The sequence below is a fragment of the Pseudorasbora parva genome, chromosome 8 (genome assembly GCF_024679245.1).
Source record: "Pseudorasbora parva isolate DD20220531a chromosome 8, ASM2467924v1, whole genome shotgun sequence".
Classification (NCBI taxonomy): domain Eukaryota; kingdom Metazoa; phylum Chordata; class Actinopteri; order Cypriniformes; family Gobionidae; genus Pseudorasbora; species Pseudorasbora parva.
The window spans coordinates 36072459-36090596 of record NC_090179.1 but is presented as its reverse complement, the minus strand read 5'-3'; the positions used below and the strand labels follow the sequence as shown (position 1 = coordinate 36090596).

At 36.0% G+C, this 18138-nt stretch overlaps 2 protein-coding genes across 3 annotated transcripts; one reads left to right on the top strand and one right to left on the bottom strand.

Moving 5' to 3' along the window:
• Positions 1 to 4782: 4782 nt before the first annotated feature.
• camkk1b (calcium/calmodulin-dependent protein kinase kinase 1, alpha b) lies at positions 4783 to 17076 on the bottom strand. Its single transcript, XM_067451058.1, has 19 exons — positions 16943 to 17076; positions 16079 to 16674; positions 14078 to 14174; positions 10813 to 11169; positions 10309 to 10356; positions 10142 to 10195; positions 9675 to 9726; positions 9441 to 9574; positions 9306 to 9342; positions 9193 to 9214; positions 9009 to 9097; positions 8722 to 8921; positions 8582 to 8635; positions 8423 to 8496; positions 7451 to 7538; positions 7231 to 7359; positions 5683 to 5786; positions 5554 to 5580; positions 4783 to 5432 (listed from the first exon to the last, which is right to left on the bottom strand). The coding sequence occupies exons 4-19, from the start codon at positions 11068 to 11070 to the stop codon at positions 5360 to 5362; spliced, it is 1443 nt and encodes a 480-aa protein (XP_067307159.1). The 5' UTR covers positions 11071 to 11169; positions 14078 to 14174; positions 16079 to 16674; positions 16943 to 17076; the 3' UTR covers positions 4783 to 5359.
• Positions 16657 to 17985, top strand: LOC137084683 (vacuolar protein sorting-associated protein 37B-like). Of its 2 annotated transcripts, none has more exons than XM_067451060.1 (3): positions 16657 to 17138; positions 17226 to 17308; positions 17396 to 17985. In XM_067451060.1, the coding sequence occupies exons 1-3, from the start codon at positions 17000 to 17002 to the stop codon at positions 17837 to 17839; spliced, it is 666 nt and encodes a 221-aa protein (XP_067307161.1). In that variant the 5' UTR covers positions 16657 to 16999; the 3' UTR covers positions 17840 to 17985. The 2 variants fall into 2 exon arrangements, with proteins under 2 accessions (XP_067307161.1, XP_067307160.1); XM_067451059.1 differs by having other exon boundaries at positions 17381 to 17985.
• The last annotated feature ends 153 nt before the right edge of the window (positions 17986 to 18138 follow it).

Genomic DNA, 18138 nt, shown 5'->3' with positions numbered 1-18138 from the left:
ATCCTCCTCAAATGAATTTATGAAGACCAGATGTTTTTCCCTGCATTGCACCTACTATCCATGATTAGTGTTCAGCACTGCATTGCAGAGCTCACTTCTCCAAACTATAATAATGTGCTTGACATACAGTACGAATGTGCCATATTATTGGCTTTTGAGTATGCATGCGTTAAAAATGATGTTTGATGAGGCTAGAAACGGGAAAGATATCCCAAGCTGTCTTTCTTCTGTTGAAGGTCACATGACAAACCTGCATGTCTTTAGACATTTCCATTTGAATTCATTATCAGCATGACTAATTACAAAAAAAAAAAAAAAGATCTCACTGAGATGCTAAACTCGGACCTCTTCTGATATGTGACAACCACGCAAATTGCACGAGTAGCCTACCATCTATAATTACGCTTTCATTTGATTTCTTTTTCGTATTGCGGAGGTAAAACAAACTTACACCATGAATTGCTGGCTCTTTCAGCATTCTGCTGCAGCCTCCTACAGCAACCCACACCCAGTAGAGCAGGAGATGAATTTCTCTGCTCAAAATGCTCCACAATAACAGCCAATCGCAGGCAGCCTGAGTTGTCATATCCACCAATCCGGTGCATGTTGCTAGGGCTGGAGAAAAAACATCCCCTTTCCCACTGGCACTGTTCAGACATCTAGAACAACCTGCAAAGAGATAAAAATCAGAACATCAGAGACACCATTAAAATTCAGGGAAACCTGTCTCCCCTCATTCACATCGGGACTCTGTCATGTAGACAAAAGGAGCAAGCCACCATTTTCTGCTGCATTATGATCGGATGCAAGATAGAAAGTGTGCAATATTTGGACATGTTTGCCCTGGTTAAATTGTTCAGATAAGGCCGGCAGAATATATTTGAAGCATTACTTATTTCTATTCTATCGATGCTTAATTGATTTCATCTGATCAGACATTCCGTCTAAAGTTGTAGTTCTGAATTCTGCCCCTCAAGGGCATTCACATATAAAGTTTAATATGGGGAAAGAAAAGAGAAGAACATTCAATAACGCACTGTGCCATCTGCATAAGGCCGAATGCCAAGGATTTGGGATGTGCCTCGGCCTAAAATCCCATCTGCCTATTTTAGAAACGCATTCCAAATCAATAACAGAAGATGCCGAGATATATATTTCAATAAAAAGGATTGGTAAATTAATTGGCCCTTATGGTTAGAGATGAAACTCCGGTAAACAACTTAAAAAAAACATATTTAAAGGCATAGTTCACCCTCCACCCCCACAATAAATAAATAAATAAAAGTCCAAGGAAAATAATCAAAAATCAAAATATTTTATGCATATTTATAACACATTTTTCACATAATAAATTAGTTCTTGGTATAATGAAAATACATAGCTGCATTTAATTTTTTTTAGAACGGGGTCCCTCGAATATTTGGGGGTCTGTGGCACCTAAAAGACTTACCTGCTTTACCAACTTACCTACATAATACATACACATTTAACGTCTAGTTGTCTCAGGAGCATTACGCAACAGTTACTGTAGTTCCAGTCCTTGAATTGATTGGCCAAATAGCATTCTTAGCTAGTTGAACAGCACTGAGACATTTCACTGTTTCAGTCCCTCTGGTTCCATTCAAATCACGGTTTCTGCTTTCACCCAAATGATCCTTTATTCTGAACTCAAAATCTGATTATACTTTAAATAAGTTTTCTTTATACCAGCTGCCTGTGTGTAACTTCGCATGTACATAGCTCACTTCATCCGTTTCACTGTAGGCCACAATTAGCGTTTGAATATTTCACACTTCGGATAAGATAATGATCTTATTTTCTACTAATGCAGCAAATATGACCTGATTTAAGATTAGCAGTTTACATCCTGTTTTCGAATGCCAAAGAGGTTTGAGCTTATGAACTGAGTTAAAATAAAAAAGGCCCTTGTAGGGCTTTTTTTTGTAAGAGCCTGTATAATGAAGCATTGGAATAAAGTGCAGTGGTAGGCCTAATATTAACAGAGGTATTTGTGAATAGTCCAGAGAAAAGGGGCTGCAACACTTCCACTTTCATTACCTAACAAGACTATAAAGAGCACTTACCAATGGGTTTGACCTCTTCATCCACGGTTTTTACAAACTGTCTGCAAGGAAAGGTTATTTGGCTTATATATTATAATGTCTAGGGTTTCTAATGAAAATACAACAATAAGCTGTAATTCATTTAATGACGCTGGTGATTCAAATTTTTTTTTTCTGAATGAGGAATTGTTTTTAACCGTTTCCCCGCCAGCGAGTTGCCAGCCTCCACCACCATTTTTGATGATTTTCACAAAACATTCATGGCCCTCAGAATATTCTTTGTTTGAATATCTTAACATGCAGTTTATCATATATATATATATAGGCCTAGTTGTTTTATAAAAAAAGGAACATTCTGAACAAAAAGCTGAGAAAATTAAGATTTTTCCTCCCCAAAGACTACAATGTGAATAAGCTATGCTTTTCCCCGCTTATTTCTGCTTCTTTTTCATCTGTGTTTTGATCCGGAGATTCTGTACTTTTTCAGTGCCCCCCTACCATATATCAATGAAAACACGGAAAGCCAGAAAATTCGAGTATGAGGTCTCTGTGGAACAAAAGTAGATGCTTCTAAATTTGTAGGTGTTTTCAAACTGGTGGGTGTTTAAAAATCATGCAATAAAAATGATGACCTTCCCCCAACCCGAACCCACCCCTCAACACTAACCTCACTGTGAAATGGGCAAATCATTATATCATTTTAATAATAAGTTTTATTCTGATATAATACAATTTCATCACGATTTGAACACTGCAAGATTGGTGCCCCACCAAGGTTTTGAAGTCACCGAATCCTAGAACCGGGTCTGTTGTGTACTCTGGAAATATTTGCTTTATATATAGTCAGCAAAAGTAAAGTACAGTAACCTTAGGTTACTACTCTAAATTATTTGCAATTTGAAAACATATACGGTGCACACCCAGGAAAATATGACAGCAGGTAATCACATGAATGCTTACCATATGTTGGGTGAGTAAACTTGTAATCACTCAGAAAGAAATGATTGAAATGCAATCAGATCACTATCAGGTGATTGCGAATGAGAGATATGTAAGAGATTTTTGTTCACTGCTCTAAATAGCTCAAGTTACAACAGATAAAAAGTCCATTTAAAAACTGACTGTGGATTTGCAGCTGAAGGTTTCATAATATAAAGTGTTTTTAAAAGATTTGGGTGCCAAGCATTACGATCTCTGCTTTAAACAATATTTTCTACTTAGATAGAAGAATCACACAAAATCATGGCTCAAGTTGAATATAATAAGATAAAATTTAAAATATCCGAAAGCACAATAAATAAAGCCTTCTCCAAAGAAAATTATATTCAACACATTGGGATTATCTGTTCTTTGCTTGTCTATAATAATTGCACATTTGTTTTTGTGGAATACTTTGGAGACACACCACAAAGTGTCCTGAATTACCCATGATGCTGATGCTCTGATATAAAAAGCCACATTGTAAATTCTAGTAGCCCATATTTTCCCCTATTCTTTCAGCATATAGGCCTGTAGCAGCTCATTGTGCCAGTCAGGGCAAATTGTAGTATACTGGGCCAATTGTAGTAAGACAAAGTGATGTACTCTTTTCACATCCTTATTTTTTTCTCTTCAGTGTAATGGACTGACACTGTACAGGCAGTAAAGATAACAACTGTGTATAAAGATAAGAACTGAAGCCAATAAATGATTCCAGATCATCAGACCAAATGTATATCACGAGTAACATGCACATGCATAAACCTACAGTTTGTTTAGCCACAAGAGTATGTTTAATGAAATTGTTTTATTACAGTAATGGGCCATATATCAGACCAGGTATTTTATGTCAGTCTAAAATGTCAGATGAACAATAAAGTTAATTAGCAGTGCCGCCATTATACTAAATGCCATATTATTATTCTACAGGGCTGAAATTCAAATAGTGTGGTGTGGATAAAATCCCATAGACTTTCATTTAAAAGGAAGTGCACTAGCAACCGCCGACACCCCTAACCCCTAGAACACCCTAACAACCGCATATAAAGCAGACTAGCCAACAACCATTAGAATTTTCTTTAGAAAATCTAGTTAAAATGAATGCTCTTCGACAGATAAAAACACTTAGCCTATGTTTGATATAATTAAGTATTGTAATAAGACCTGTAAGTGCATTTATAATGAAATAAAGATCATCGCTCATTTGTGCAACTATTGAAGTGGGGTCATCAGAACTTTAAAGAGAATCAAAAGCGAACTTCACTATATGTTGACACCTCTGTCTGGGCCATAATGGAGCTCTTATCCTGATATTCAATCTCTCTTACAGTTATTTAAAAAAAGAGTGGCATACAGAATCCCTGGGGTTTGTGTTGCTAATCAGAAAACAGCCTCACGGAGGCACAAGAGTACTTTTGTAGCGATTACTAATAGTTTTTTACATTTTAATATTCCATAATTTACATAATATTTCATTGCAAAATATGTTTTGCCAGTGACCATTTTTAGCCCTTCAATATAAATATATGATTATATATATATCTTTCATAATATTATATATATATTATATATACATATATATATATATATATATATATATATATATATATATATATATATATATATATATATATATATACATATATATATACATATATATATACATATATATATATATATATATATATATACACACACACACATATATATACACACATATACACACACACCCACACGCACACTCACACATAATATTATGAAAAATATATAAACATATTTTTCATACTGAAGGCCTAAAAATTTATATTATATGTATTTATATACAAGTAGTTGTCAAGGAAACAACAAACAACTCACAATAAATAAAATATTTTCAGGAGCACCAGCACACAAACTATAGATCATTCTGTGATACCACAGACCAGATACATATTAAAACTGTAAAATCTAAAAAAAAAAAACCAATAAAACAGCATAATGACATTTTATATAACATAGACTTGTATACTTCTCATGTAAAGTTTTGCTGATTTCCACTGCACAGCAAAATCATCAGTGCTTCTGCCATATATGCTAAAGATAAATGCACTGATATATTTTTTTGAATATGCATTTAAATTAAAACTTCTTTAAATTTGGCACTTAAATGCAAATATTACTCTAATATAAAGTACTTATGACCAGTTTCAGCCTTATATTTTAAGGGTACCTCAAAACCTATTCTTAAACTATCTTTGCTGTACATCTAAACATTCCATTGCAGTTTGCAACAAAAAAGTCACACAACTGGAACAATCTGAAAAATGATTTGAGCAAATTCATGAAAAAGTTTCATCCTCAATAAGGTTTTCCAGCTCCCCCTCTCTGCTCCCGTTACTGTTACTCCCTCTGCTGTTGGAGACATAGACCATCAAAAACATTATTCTCGTACAAACACTCTCAAACATGAGCATTGCATTTGAAATTCTAAAATGAGCTTATTGTCATGACAGTGAGGTCTATTGTGTGATACCTTAAAGGGCGAAACAGTGACATATCCCTGCAGAAATTATTGAGAGAAAAGAGAGCAACATATCAGTGTCACAGGTATTCTGAGTATCAGCATGCAGAATGATGCAATGACATGCAGGGGTTGACTTACGCCAGCATCCCTCCGGGGGCAGACATGGACCTGCCCTGCCTGCGGCTCGGACACTCAAAGGGGTTACTGAAGGAGCGCTTCCGCAGCATGGATTTCACCAGGATCTTAAAACACGTGCAAAGCAAATTTTAGACACGCACTGTAAAACATGGGCTGTTCAATGTGCTTCCCTGTCTAGTTTCATGACTCCATCCCCCTGCTTCCATATTCTCCCTGTGTTCTGTCTTGTGCCACAGGATGTCGTATGGTGTGCCTTGCCTCCCCTCATCACTAGACTGTATTTTCCTTTATCTGCTTTTGTTTTGTTTTACTGTGAATAAAAGCCCATCTGTAATATAAGAATATCCTGTAAGTTTCAGAGCTGAAAACGTCCATTTTAGTCAAAGAAAAGCTTTCATGGACAGAAAACGATCGTGTTCGCATCTTGACGTCATCAACTGACGAAACACCGCCTCTACAGCATAATAAGCACGTGTAGTTCAGTAGCCCACTGCTCATCGGATCACGCTAGCCAGCAGCAATAAAGATGCCGAGGAAGATAGCAAGATATTGCGCTGTTCCTGGTTGTGGAAGAACACAGTCGTTGCATAAGCTTCTTTCGGATCCTAATATTAGGAATGTGTGGTTGAACTTTATTTTGAATGAAGTTCCAGCTGACGTGGGGAAGATAATGGTGTTCGCTTCATTTCACTCCGGGATCGTTTGTTAACAAATCTCACAATGGTATTTCTTCTATATTGTATCCTCCGACAGGAGGAATGGTGCAACACACTTACAGTATGTAAGTAAAACAAGGTTTTTATATGTAATAGTATCTCATTGTTATAGATCATTTTGCTTATGTGTAACGTCACGTGTCTAACCGAGCATACCTTTAGCACGCTGGACTTAGACATGTATGGGCCAGGGCTCGCAAAGCCCAACAGCTTGGGCAGGCCAATAAATCTGATTATATTCCTTTCTGTTGTTTACTCTTTCTGGACTTGGCATTTGAAGGGCGCGCGCGTATTGTGTATGTGTGTGCGTGTGATTCACGTTTAAATCGAACGATCGTGCGGGCTATGTAATACAAAAATAATAGTCCAATCAATTGTGTATTTGATAAGATATATTTGAATCCTTCCGGTTGCCCCTTTGCCCTTACTAAAAACACACTGTATCTTTAAAAAAATACTGCCTTTTTATTTAAGAGACTTTTAAAAGCATGCAGCATATATAGTATTTTTTTGTTATTGCATCATTAGTTTTCTGTTTGCTGACTTATGGATAAGATTGTTTATTTAATGGCTAAATCAGAAAGGTAGTAAAATAGTTTTGAATCTATTTCAATTTTTGAGGACCCATGAGAATTTTTTTTTTTTGAAATTGCAAAAATGCAGAACCTTTTCTATAATGGGTAGGTTTAGTGTAAGGGGACAGAACATACAGTTCGTACAGTATAAAAAGAATTACATTTATTGAGAGTCCCCATAAAGATACTGAATCAGACGCGCGTGTGTGTGTGTGTGTGTGTGTATGTGTAACTTTTTCTCTCTCAGATGTACTCACCACAGCAGACAGGCTGGGAACTAGTTTGACAGAGTTCTGCACCTCCTCCTCAGTGACCTCCACCACTGTGCAGTGCTCCTCCTCCAGGGGCAGGAGATCCGTGCCATCCACCGTCACCCATGGGTGCAACTGCCCACAGAGACCAGATTACACACAGTTAGAGTAACACTGAAGTTTACATTTGTAAATACTCCTCAGCGATCTTTTCTTTTGATTTCACCTTTATTTCTGGAAGTGTGATTCTAGTTTCAGGGACTTTGTCCAGCATTCTGGTAATGAGCTCCTTCAGCCCCTCACTGATCACAGGCCTGTGCACACAATACAAAATTAATTACATGCGATGTTTCAAATATTATGGGTAAATAATGGGGACTTAACCTTACAATGACCTGGGAGGGTCTAAGAATGGATCCCCACTATATATCCAATTTATCCATCTATTCTCCAAAACACCTATCCTACCATTCAAAACGAGAATAGTATTTGTGCGCAAAAAAACACAAACTAAATAACGATTTATGTAGTAATGGACGATTTCAAAACACTGCTTCTTAAAGCTTTGAACCGTAATGAATCAGTGTATCGAATCAGCGGTTCGGATCGCCAGGGTCACGTGATTTCAGCAGTTTGGCGGTTTGACACGCGATCCGAATCATGAATCGATTCACTGATTCATTAAGCTCCGAGGCTTTTGGAAAACCCGTTTTGAAATCGGCCATCATAAGTCATTAATACATTTTTTTTTGCGCACAAAAACTATTCTCGTCTCTTCATAAAATGATTGTATAGCCACTGTAGTGAGATGGGCTTTGTAGTGACGTCTTTAGTGCCTTTTATGGGTCTTGAGAGAGGAAAGGACATTGTGGCCAATGGAGGCTTTTCTGAACCACCGGATTTCAACAAAAAGATCTTCATTTGCGTTCCGAAGATGAACAAACGTCTTACGGGTCTGGAACAGGTGCGTAATTAATGACAGAATTTTCATTTTTGGGTGAACTAAGGCTTTAAGAATGCTTTCTTATCATGGCTTATAAAAGCCATCCAGTAGCTCAAACAGCAGAGCATGGTGCTAATAACATCAAACTCATGAATTTGATTCCCAAGATTTTTCTATTTTTTAATAGCTTGAACACAATCACTTTGGATAAAAGAGTCTGCAAAATGAGTAAATGTAAAGTGGTTTGTGACTCACTTGTCTGGGAACTCCACTGTCATGGTCCTGATCTTATCATGCAGGCCTAAGATGTATTCATCATGAAAAGGACACTGCACAACAACATATTAACATATTATTTTAGTAATAATACTTGAAAAATAATATTGTATTTGATATATATGGTAAATGACTTACCCTTCCGAAGACGAAACAAAATAGCGTCACTCCCATTGCCCATATGTCTAGAGCCTGAAGCCAATGAGAGTCAGTTGTAAATGATGAAGAATCAATGTCTTCACTGCATGTAAACCATAATATTCTAGAAGTCTTCTAACCTTTCCACTGAATCTCAGGTCCCGATCAGTCAGAGATTCAGGTGCCATGAAGGCTGGCGTTCCTGCACTGTTTGACAGGAGAGCATCATTCCCCTCAAACTCATTACTGACACCGAAATCTGCTATCTTGACGTGCCCATCATCCCCCAGCAAGAGATTTGAGGGTTTGATGTCTCTATGTATGATTTTCTGATAGTGTACTAAAAAATAAAACATGAAACAACATTTATAGATGCCATTTGGCAAATACAAGACTAAATAAAACACCATATACTAGGGAAACTTACAGTATTCAATTCCTAGGATGACATCTCTGAAGTAGAAATGGGCCATTTCTTCTGTTAGCGGACTGTCTGTAGGGACCTCCATCACTGGACTAGGGTCAGGAAACAAATTATGAGAGAAAAATCAAACAAAGGAAAAGTTTAATTTGCATATGTATGGTGGTGACCTTTAGGTACAAATACTCACCCTTTAGGTACCAACTCAAAGACTGAGGAAAGGAAGAGTAAATAGAAAAACGATCAAACGAGTAAAAGCTATGTCTTCAATATAGCAGATTGCTAACTGAGAGAATTACTCACCCATGTGCAAGTTATCCTCGGCTGGGTCATCAAGAACCTTCAGTTAAATATATCACAGGACAGATACAGACAATGTTTTGGTTAGTTAACCTGTATAGTGAAAATTCTCTAAGAAACAGTACAGATCTAACTCACCTCAACTAATTTGACAACATTAAGATGGTCAAGTTTCTTCAAAATGGCGACTTCTTTATACACTTGGTCTAACAGGCCGGAATGCTTTAAAAGATTCTCTTGTGATCCATTGGATTCTCTGGAGGGAGGTCGCCCTACACAACCACCACAAGTTAACATTAGTGTTCTGCAGACATAAGACAAAACTTCATATGAAAAAGTCATACGTTTAAAATGTAAATGTGTATTTCTTACGTGGGAATCCAAACTGCTTTATTAACCTCTTTTTGGATACCAACTTCATAGCCTGTAAATAAATTATATTACATAATATTACAATTATAAAATTGTATTGCTCTTTATATATTATACACAGTATATATCTCTATCTATCTATCTATCTATCTATCTATCTATCTATCTATCTATCTATCTATCTATCTATCTATCTATCTATCTATCTATCTATCTATCTATCTATCTATCTATCTATCTATCTATCCATCCATCCATCCATCCATCCATCCATCCATCCATCCATCCATCCATCCATCCATCCATCCATCCATCCATCCATCCATCCATCCATCCATCCATCCATCCATCCATCCATCCATCCATCCATCATCTTTTAATAATTACTATGCGTTACAAAGGATCATGTTATGACTAAATAGCGACAATTAAAAAAAACAATAATTTCACATCAGATATTTGCTCACATAAAACTGGTCATCATCTTCATTATGTGCTAATCTGACCACGCCATATGAACCCTGGGTTAAAAAGGGAAGGTTACAACATTAAATATATATTTATGCATGTGTGATTTTGCCAACAAATCATAAATATTTAAAACAATGTAGGATTTTAATATAGAATCACCAACCTTTCCTATCTCAGTCTTTAACTTGTACTGGTTTAGCTGGACACAGTCCTGTAGGTAGAAAAAAGATATTTCAAAAATGAAATATTGATATTTCATTATATTCATATTTTGTGTTAATCATTGGCCCAAAAAAGAAAAGATGTAAACTTAAAAAACAAAGTTAAAGATTAGCATTATTTATTTCAAGGTGGTAAATAAAACAAAAATTATTAGAGAATGTTTTACAAGAAAATATTATTTCAAAACTGTTTATTTCAATATACTACTTGCCATTTATTTGCATTTAAAAAAAATATACTAATATCAGCGTGAAAATTATTTCAAAATGAAATCCTAAACGTGTATAAATTGCTATATCCTGAATTCTTTTAGCCACCATTATGCAGGTGAAAATCTGATATTGTGACAGCCCTTGTATAATGAATTTCAGTAAGAATGCCATATTGTGCTGAATATATTCTCACTGATGGTCAACAACGGAGGTCACATATGCTGCCAACTCACATCACCATCAGAGATAGACACCCGCTTCGATTCAATAGTGGGTCTCCGTGCTATTCGTGGGTTGAAGCTATTCTGGTAACTTGATCGCTCCTGCAGTGACAGCTTGCGGTCCGAGAGATTGAGGCGATGTGGGATGGTCCTGCATCCGTTTGGAGGGGTCAGTCTGTTGGCGGCCACATTCATGGCTGCTACCATGTCCGCCAGTTCAGCATGGTAATCAGGGTCCAGATCCACCCTGCTGGCTGTGTCAGCACTCATGACTGTCCTGCCTCAGTCTGTGCTGCTTATAACAAAGTGCACATCTCAACGGACATCACAGAGTCCAGCGTTCTTCAGAGAATCCACAACAACGTCAAACTGTTACAGCAGAACAGCATAGTTGAGTTAGACAGCAATAACAAGCACTCTCAATGACATTTTACACATTTAACCCTCTGGTGCTCTTCGTTTAGGGGTTGCATTGGTTGTCATAAGTGACCGGACACCTAAAAATTAAACTTCCTCCACCCCAGTAAATTTATCCACCCCAGTGCAATTTATTTTTCTTTAATAATATTTTTTCTTTTTAATTTTGTATTTTGAGATGATTTGATGGTATTTAAAAAAAAAAAAAAATGTATGCAATAATTATGGTCTTTGAATAATAATAATTATTTTTGCCATTGAAAATTATCCAATTTTTTATTATTATTATTATTGCAGTATGTCATGTTAAAATAGAGACTCGGGCTTCAAAACAAGAATATTTGAAGGCAGATTAGCGCCCTCTTTTGGAATTATTTAAGAAATTATGCAACCATGGGTGTAATCCACTAGAGTTCTCTATATGGAGCAGCTTGTGAATTCCCTAGTTCACTTTTGAACATATTTCAAAGTGAATATATATATATATATATATATATATATATATATATATATATATATATATATATATATATATATATATATATATATATATATAAATTCTATTTATTTAAAAAAAGGGTTAGAAATACAGATTTGTTTCTATGAATTTTTGTGTTTTTGCAGATTTCGCATTCATTTCCTATGATGTTTTTTGACCGAAGAGCACAAGTGGAAGTATCTTTTTACAACCACTTAGCATGCCCGAATCATGACCCCAATTTGTTTGTGTGTTTACATACCTAATGCTAGAAAAGTCACTAAGTTTCACATCATTACGATGAAGCAGTGATTTTTAAAATTTCAAAACAGAAAAGTTTCCGGTCAGAAATGACCAGAGAACAACAGAGGGTTAAGTGACATACTGTTATCTTTAGACAAAAGTGCTTGTGTTGTTGAACATTTTGAGCCACATTTTAGGGTTAAAGGGCAATATGTAGAATTCAGTAACCCTTGTTATTAGTAACACCAGTGGCTGTTAAGTGAACTGCACTCACACTCCTGAACATGTAATGTAGACTTGATTCAAGCCCTGATATCTGACTCAATGCAGAGTTATTTTTTGTTCTTTGCTTAAGTTAAGTAAACAGAAGTTGGTTAACGTTAACGAACATCCAGACGCTGGTGAAAGTGACATTTTGAGGAATATGTAAAAATGTGCTGGCTTTCATCTCAAAAACGAAATAAACACCCAATAAAAATGACAGCGGTAAGTAAACGGCTGTTAGGGAAGCATCTGATCGTAGTGATGATGTGGATATATTTGCACCAGCTCTGCTCAGTGATTAAAATAACATTGTTTATGATAGTTTTATTATTAAAGGGATAGTTCACCCAAAAAAAATTAGCCCATGATTTACTATCCCTCAAGTCATCCTAGATGTATATGACAGATCAGAGTTATAGTAAAAAAAAATGTCCTGGCTCTTCCAAGCTTTATAATGGCAGTGAATGGCTGTTTCGGTTTTGTAAAAGTGCATCCATCCATCATAAAAATGCTCCACACGGCTCCAGGGGGTTAATAAAGGCCTTTTGAAGTGAATCAATCCATTTGTGGATTGAATCAATCCATTTGTCTAAAAATATCCATATTTAAAACTTTACAAACTATAATCTCTAACGTCCGCACTGTTGTATGGATGTTCTGGAGAGACTGTGAATGACTGTGCAAAAACCAAAGTGCAGAGGATAGAGCAAAACAAAACTTTGGTTCTTGCGAGAACTAGCGCTGGAACGCCAGTCTCTCATGAGCGCATGTACGATGGTTAGTGGAAGTGAGTGATTATATAGTTTGTAAAGTTTTGAATATGGATATTTTTCTTACACAAACGCATCACTTCAGAAGGCCTTTATTAACCCCCTGGAGTCGTGTGAAACACTTTTTTAATGATGGACAAATCCACTTTTATGGACTTCAAAACAGAAACGGCCATTCACTGCCATTATAAAGCCTGGAAGAGCCAGTAGTTTTTAATATAACTCTGATTGTATTCGTCTGAAAAAAGAATGTCATATACACATTGGATGACTAATTTTCATTTTTGGTTGGACTAACCCCTTAAGTATATTTGAGTCTAGACTGTACAGAGATTATAGTTTGAATTAATCCATTTTCTTTGCATGACATCTTGACATTACATTACAGAACAACTCTTTCTGCATTGCCCTGAACATTGTATAACAGTCATTTAACGGAAGAGAGGCTCTCAGGAGCACGCATAACAGTCTCATCCTTTTCAATTTTAAAGATTCCTTCACATTAAAATCAGTCTACAGGCTTTCATAAATAACCTAAGAAGTTGGGGATGGTCTCGTTTTTAAGTTAAGTTTTGTTACAAGCTCACAACTTCACACATTGTTAATAAAGGCGTTTACAAATTCTAACATATAACCCCTTTGAATGAGCTTTTCTGTACTGATATTATGGACGCACACAAAAATGAAACACTTCTAAAGACAATAACTCATATAACTCAACATAACAGAGACCAAAATATATAGACATATTGACAAAAACAACCATAAAAAAGACAACAGTAGAATTACTCCAATTAAAATGATAATACAATCTAAATATTAACTATAGTGCCTGTTATACCACAACACTGATTTTCACAATAATAAGATCCTAAAAGCAAAAATAGAAAACATTCAAAATCAGTCTAACCTCATACATCACATTTATACAGAACTAAATTAAGAAATCTAGACAATTATATTATCTTGTATACAAGGTATGCAACTAAAAAACATTTGAAATGTATAAATATGTTAAGTGTAAGTGTGTGACCTCAATCGATTAAGCATTATGTAGAGGTTTCTAGATTTTCTTACAGTGTGTATAGGGGTTGTAATTACTTACATAGAGCAACAATGATTTGTATCGCCAGCCATAGTGTTGCATGCTCTTCCACTCATCAGGCAGAAAACACCTTTGAGTCCCTGAAGACCGGAGGACTCTTTGGGATCACAGAAGCAAAGAGGATTAGCTAGCATGGTTACATATAGTCTTCTGTGGCTATATCTGTTCCAAGACTGTTTACAGTAACAGGCTGCAGTCAGTGAAAGGACATGAACAACAGTAATCAATGAGCAAAGCTACGTCATTCAGGAGAGCATGTGTGGTAATGCCTGGGTAAATACCTACGGTGTGATTGTGAACACCCGAGGTATGACAAGGTGTTCCTGTTGCAGCGTGGATGGAAAACGAACGGCTAAGTGGCTAAGTGCTTGAACATCTTGAAGTTAAAGTATAACAGGATAACACTTTAAGGTTAAAGTATATGAACTTGTGACAGTTTATTAGGTGGAAAAGAAGATCAAGTGTTACATAACATCATAAAGGACGTACTACTGGACAGTAAGAATGGATTTAATCCAAAACAAAGACATTTATAGAACAAAGACAGTTATAGAACAAATACACTTAGGCTATAGAGCATGTCAAGTTTTTTATAAACAGAGCATTGTCTGTTTTGCGAGTTTTAAAATAACCATTTTAAATAACAGATTGTTCACAAGAGAAAATCTCAGTAATAGGATTGACTATTTATTGCAAAATGAAATATACAGGTGCTGGTCACCTATTATATATATATATATATATATATATATATAAAATATAAAAAAAATATATAATATAAAAAAAAAAACAACCAAATTTTTTACAGTGTACCTATATATATATATATATATATATATATATATATATATATATATATATATATATATATATATATATATATATATATATATATATATATAGGTACACTGTAAAAAAATTGGTTGTTTTTTGTTGGTTTAATTTAAAAAAGTAAGTAACCTGGTTGCCTTAAAATTTTGAGTTTATTGAAATTAAAAATTTGAGTTGGTACAATGAAGGAAATTAGTTTAATAAATAGAAACTCAAAATATTTTTGTATCTGAACCACATAAAAAATGTGATAAATCATGAAAATAACACTATTTGCCATGTTTCACTGCGTCATCAGAAATAACACACACATAATTACCCAATATGCTTACACAATCTTTTAATAATATTTTAATAAAGGTTGTCGAATCTCAAAATTTTTTCATTGTATTAACTCAAAATTTTAATTTCAATGAACTCAAAATTTTAAGGCAACCAGGTAACTTTTTTCTAAATATTTTTTTACAGTGTATATATATATATATATATATATATATATATATATATATATATATATATATATATATATATACCGTAGGTGTATATATATATACACTGTATACACACGCGCGTGACTAGAGCGAGAGAGGAAATGCATGCCCGTAAACACTCTGGGTGCAGATCCAGCCATCCGTGAACACTTATGTCGGTTATAGTCTGCGCCGCGCTCCACTTTATTCCTATGGGTGACGTCGAGCGACTTCAACGCTTCAGCACAGCATTCCGGGAAGGCAGCGCTGCATTTGAACCGATTTGAACGCAGTAATGACGGGAAGCTTCACAACATCGCTTCAGTCGCGTCTCAAAGTGGATTTCCACGCCACTGCTGTCACAGGACTTCACCAAATCATACCAAAGAAGTGTGTTTTTGACGGAGCGGTCCCAGCGATAAAGGTTCGGTCCTGCTTTGGAAGCAGCCGGTGAGTAAAACTGCTTCAAATGTCTCTGCTATTGGCTATCGTCACGTGAGTAAACATCAGTAAACGACACGATCGTGTGCTTTGTCATTCAAATGCGCTAACGGTTACTCCATTGCTGTTCTCTGTATAATGTTACACTAGTCTGATGTGCAAAACCGTTTTGCTTGCTAAGGTCTAAACTGAATCATGTCCTCATAAACTGCGAGTAAAGACATACAAATGTTGACAGGCCACTAAATACAGTACATACCACAGAGACGGACGTCCTGATGTTGCTGTTTCTCCTGTTCAATTTATTTCTGCCTCAGATTTGATTGTGGATCATTATCTGTATTAGCTGAGATAGCCATGGGTTTCTCCACGCTTGAGGACGTCACCGCTTTGTTCGCGATCGTCATTCTTTAGCTCCGCCAACACGATACGCCTCCAGGCGCTCGTTTTTTTCCGGAAAGACTCGGTACAGCCTATATTTCTTTTATAAATATAATAAAACTAAAGACTTTTCAGAGATATGAAGGATGCAATACTACTCTATAGGTACTCAAGATTGACATGAGATTGACTGAAACTGAGTGTTTCACCCCCCCCCCTTTAAGAAAATGTATAGTTCTGTGCTGGTATAGGTTTGCTCCAGTGTATGCTCAGAATTCCCTAGTAACCAACCTCTCTGGAGCTTGTGATCATGTTACGAGATGTACAAATGCACCGGTACCTCAACGCATCAGTAGCTCAAGTCCTGGTGAGAGGGAATATCTTTATAAATGGGCTGCAATGCCTCATGAGGGGGATTCAATGCTAAATTTGGACTATCTTAAGTGTTTGAACACTGCTCAGCTTCTGGAGCTCCTGGAAGACGAGGAAAGGATGCAAGAAACTGTCAGGGTCAATTCAAAGGTACCAGAAAACGTTCAACAATGCTGAATCTGTTTATATTTTTCTTTGTTGATTTTATTTTATAAAAAAAAATAATAATAATAATATATAGCATAACAAGCAGCATTTGTTTGCAGGTTTACTCATTTATATCTAGTGCAATAACGGATATTTCAAAGTGTGACAATGTCCAGATATTTGTGCGCGTGTGTGTGGTGGGTATGCATTGTACATCACTTACTTGATCTGAAGGACTTGCCTGCAGTTACAGCATCTTCAGAGATGCAAAGTGATCTTGATGGCCTCCAATTGTTGGCTCGCAGAGCAGAATTTGGCACATCAGCCACATCTGAACAACTCTAAAATGCTCTTAGCTGAAAAGTACCAGATTCTGGGTCAAATGGTGTCTTCAATGCGACGCAAACAGAGAAAGCTGGGTAAGTTCTATGTGGAAGGAGATTATGCTTGTAATATGTTTTTTTCCTACCATATAACTGATGTAATACTTCTTGTGCCACATGCAGAAACTTTACAACAGAAACTCAGCCTTAGAGCGATTCATAAGCTTCTTAAGAAGAAGACTCATCATTCCCTGAGTCAGTCTGAGGTACTTCTGAGATATGTTTCATGAAATGCAGATTTGAAAAGCCTTGATTGAGATATGTCTTCCAATCTTCAGAATCTCTGGCTAAAGTTCACAGAAGGAAAACTTCTGCTGACAGATTTTGTGGAATCCCTTCAAAACTCTCAGATGTTATGCCATCGACATCTTATTCAAGCTGAGAAGATCCAGGACCTCATCCTACAATCACAAATACACAATCAAGATATTGATTTCGCCCGTCTCAGGCATTATCCAAACTTCGGGCACTCACCGACCATGATCAATGTCTTCAGTGGCGTCTATCCGGTTCTCTTACTGCCTGGTTTCCAGTATCCTCATTTATCTCCGAAATCATATCTTCCTCCTCTAAAGCATCACGGCTGTGTCGATATATGCTCGACTTTGATATCCAAAGATGAATTGAGCGGTAAACAATCTTTCTGTAAATGCACTGAGACTCGTCGACGGCCGCAAAGACATGCTGGTTTACAGCCACTTGACAAGAATCAATCAAACATTCACCAGACTCCCTAATAAAGCTGTGCCAGTGATCTGGGAACTCTATAATAAAACACTCAATTGTTTTTAGTTTTGTTTTGTGAATTTGGAGTAAAATGAAGGTACGTTTTTGTGTTCCATTTGTCATCATTAATGTATATACTATATATCAGTCACTGACTGGCCTCTAAATATATAGTACATTATTATATAGCAGTCAAATAAATAAATAAATATTACAGTTCTATCATCAAAGCCTACTTTTACATTTTAAATGCACGTAGTAAAATTGCTTTTCATTTATTTAGCTCAATTTCCTGCCATTCTTTATGACT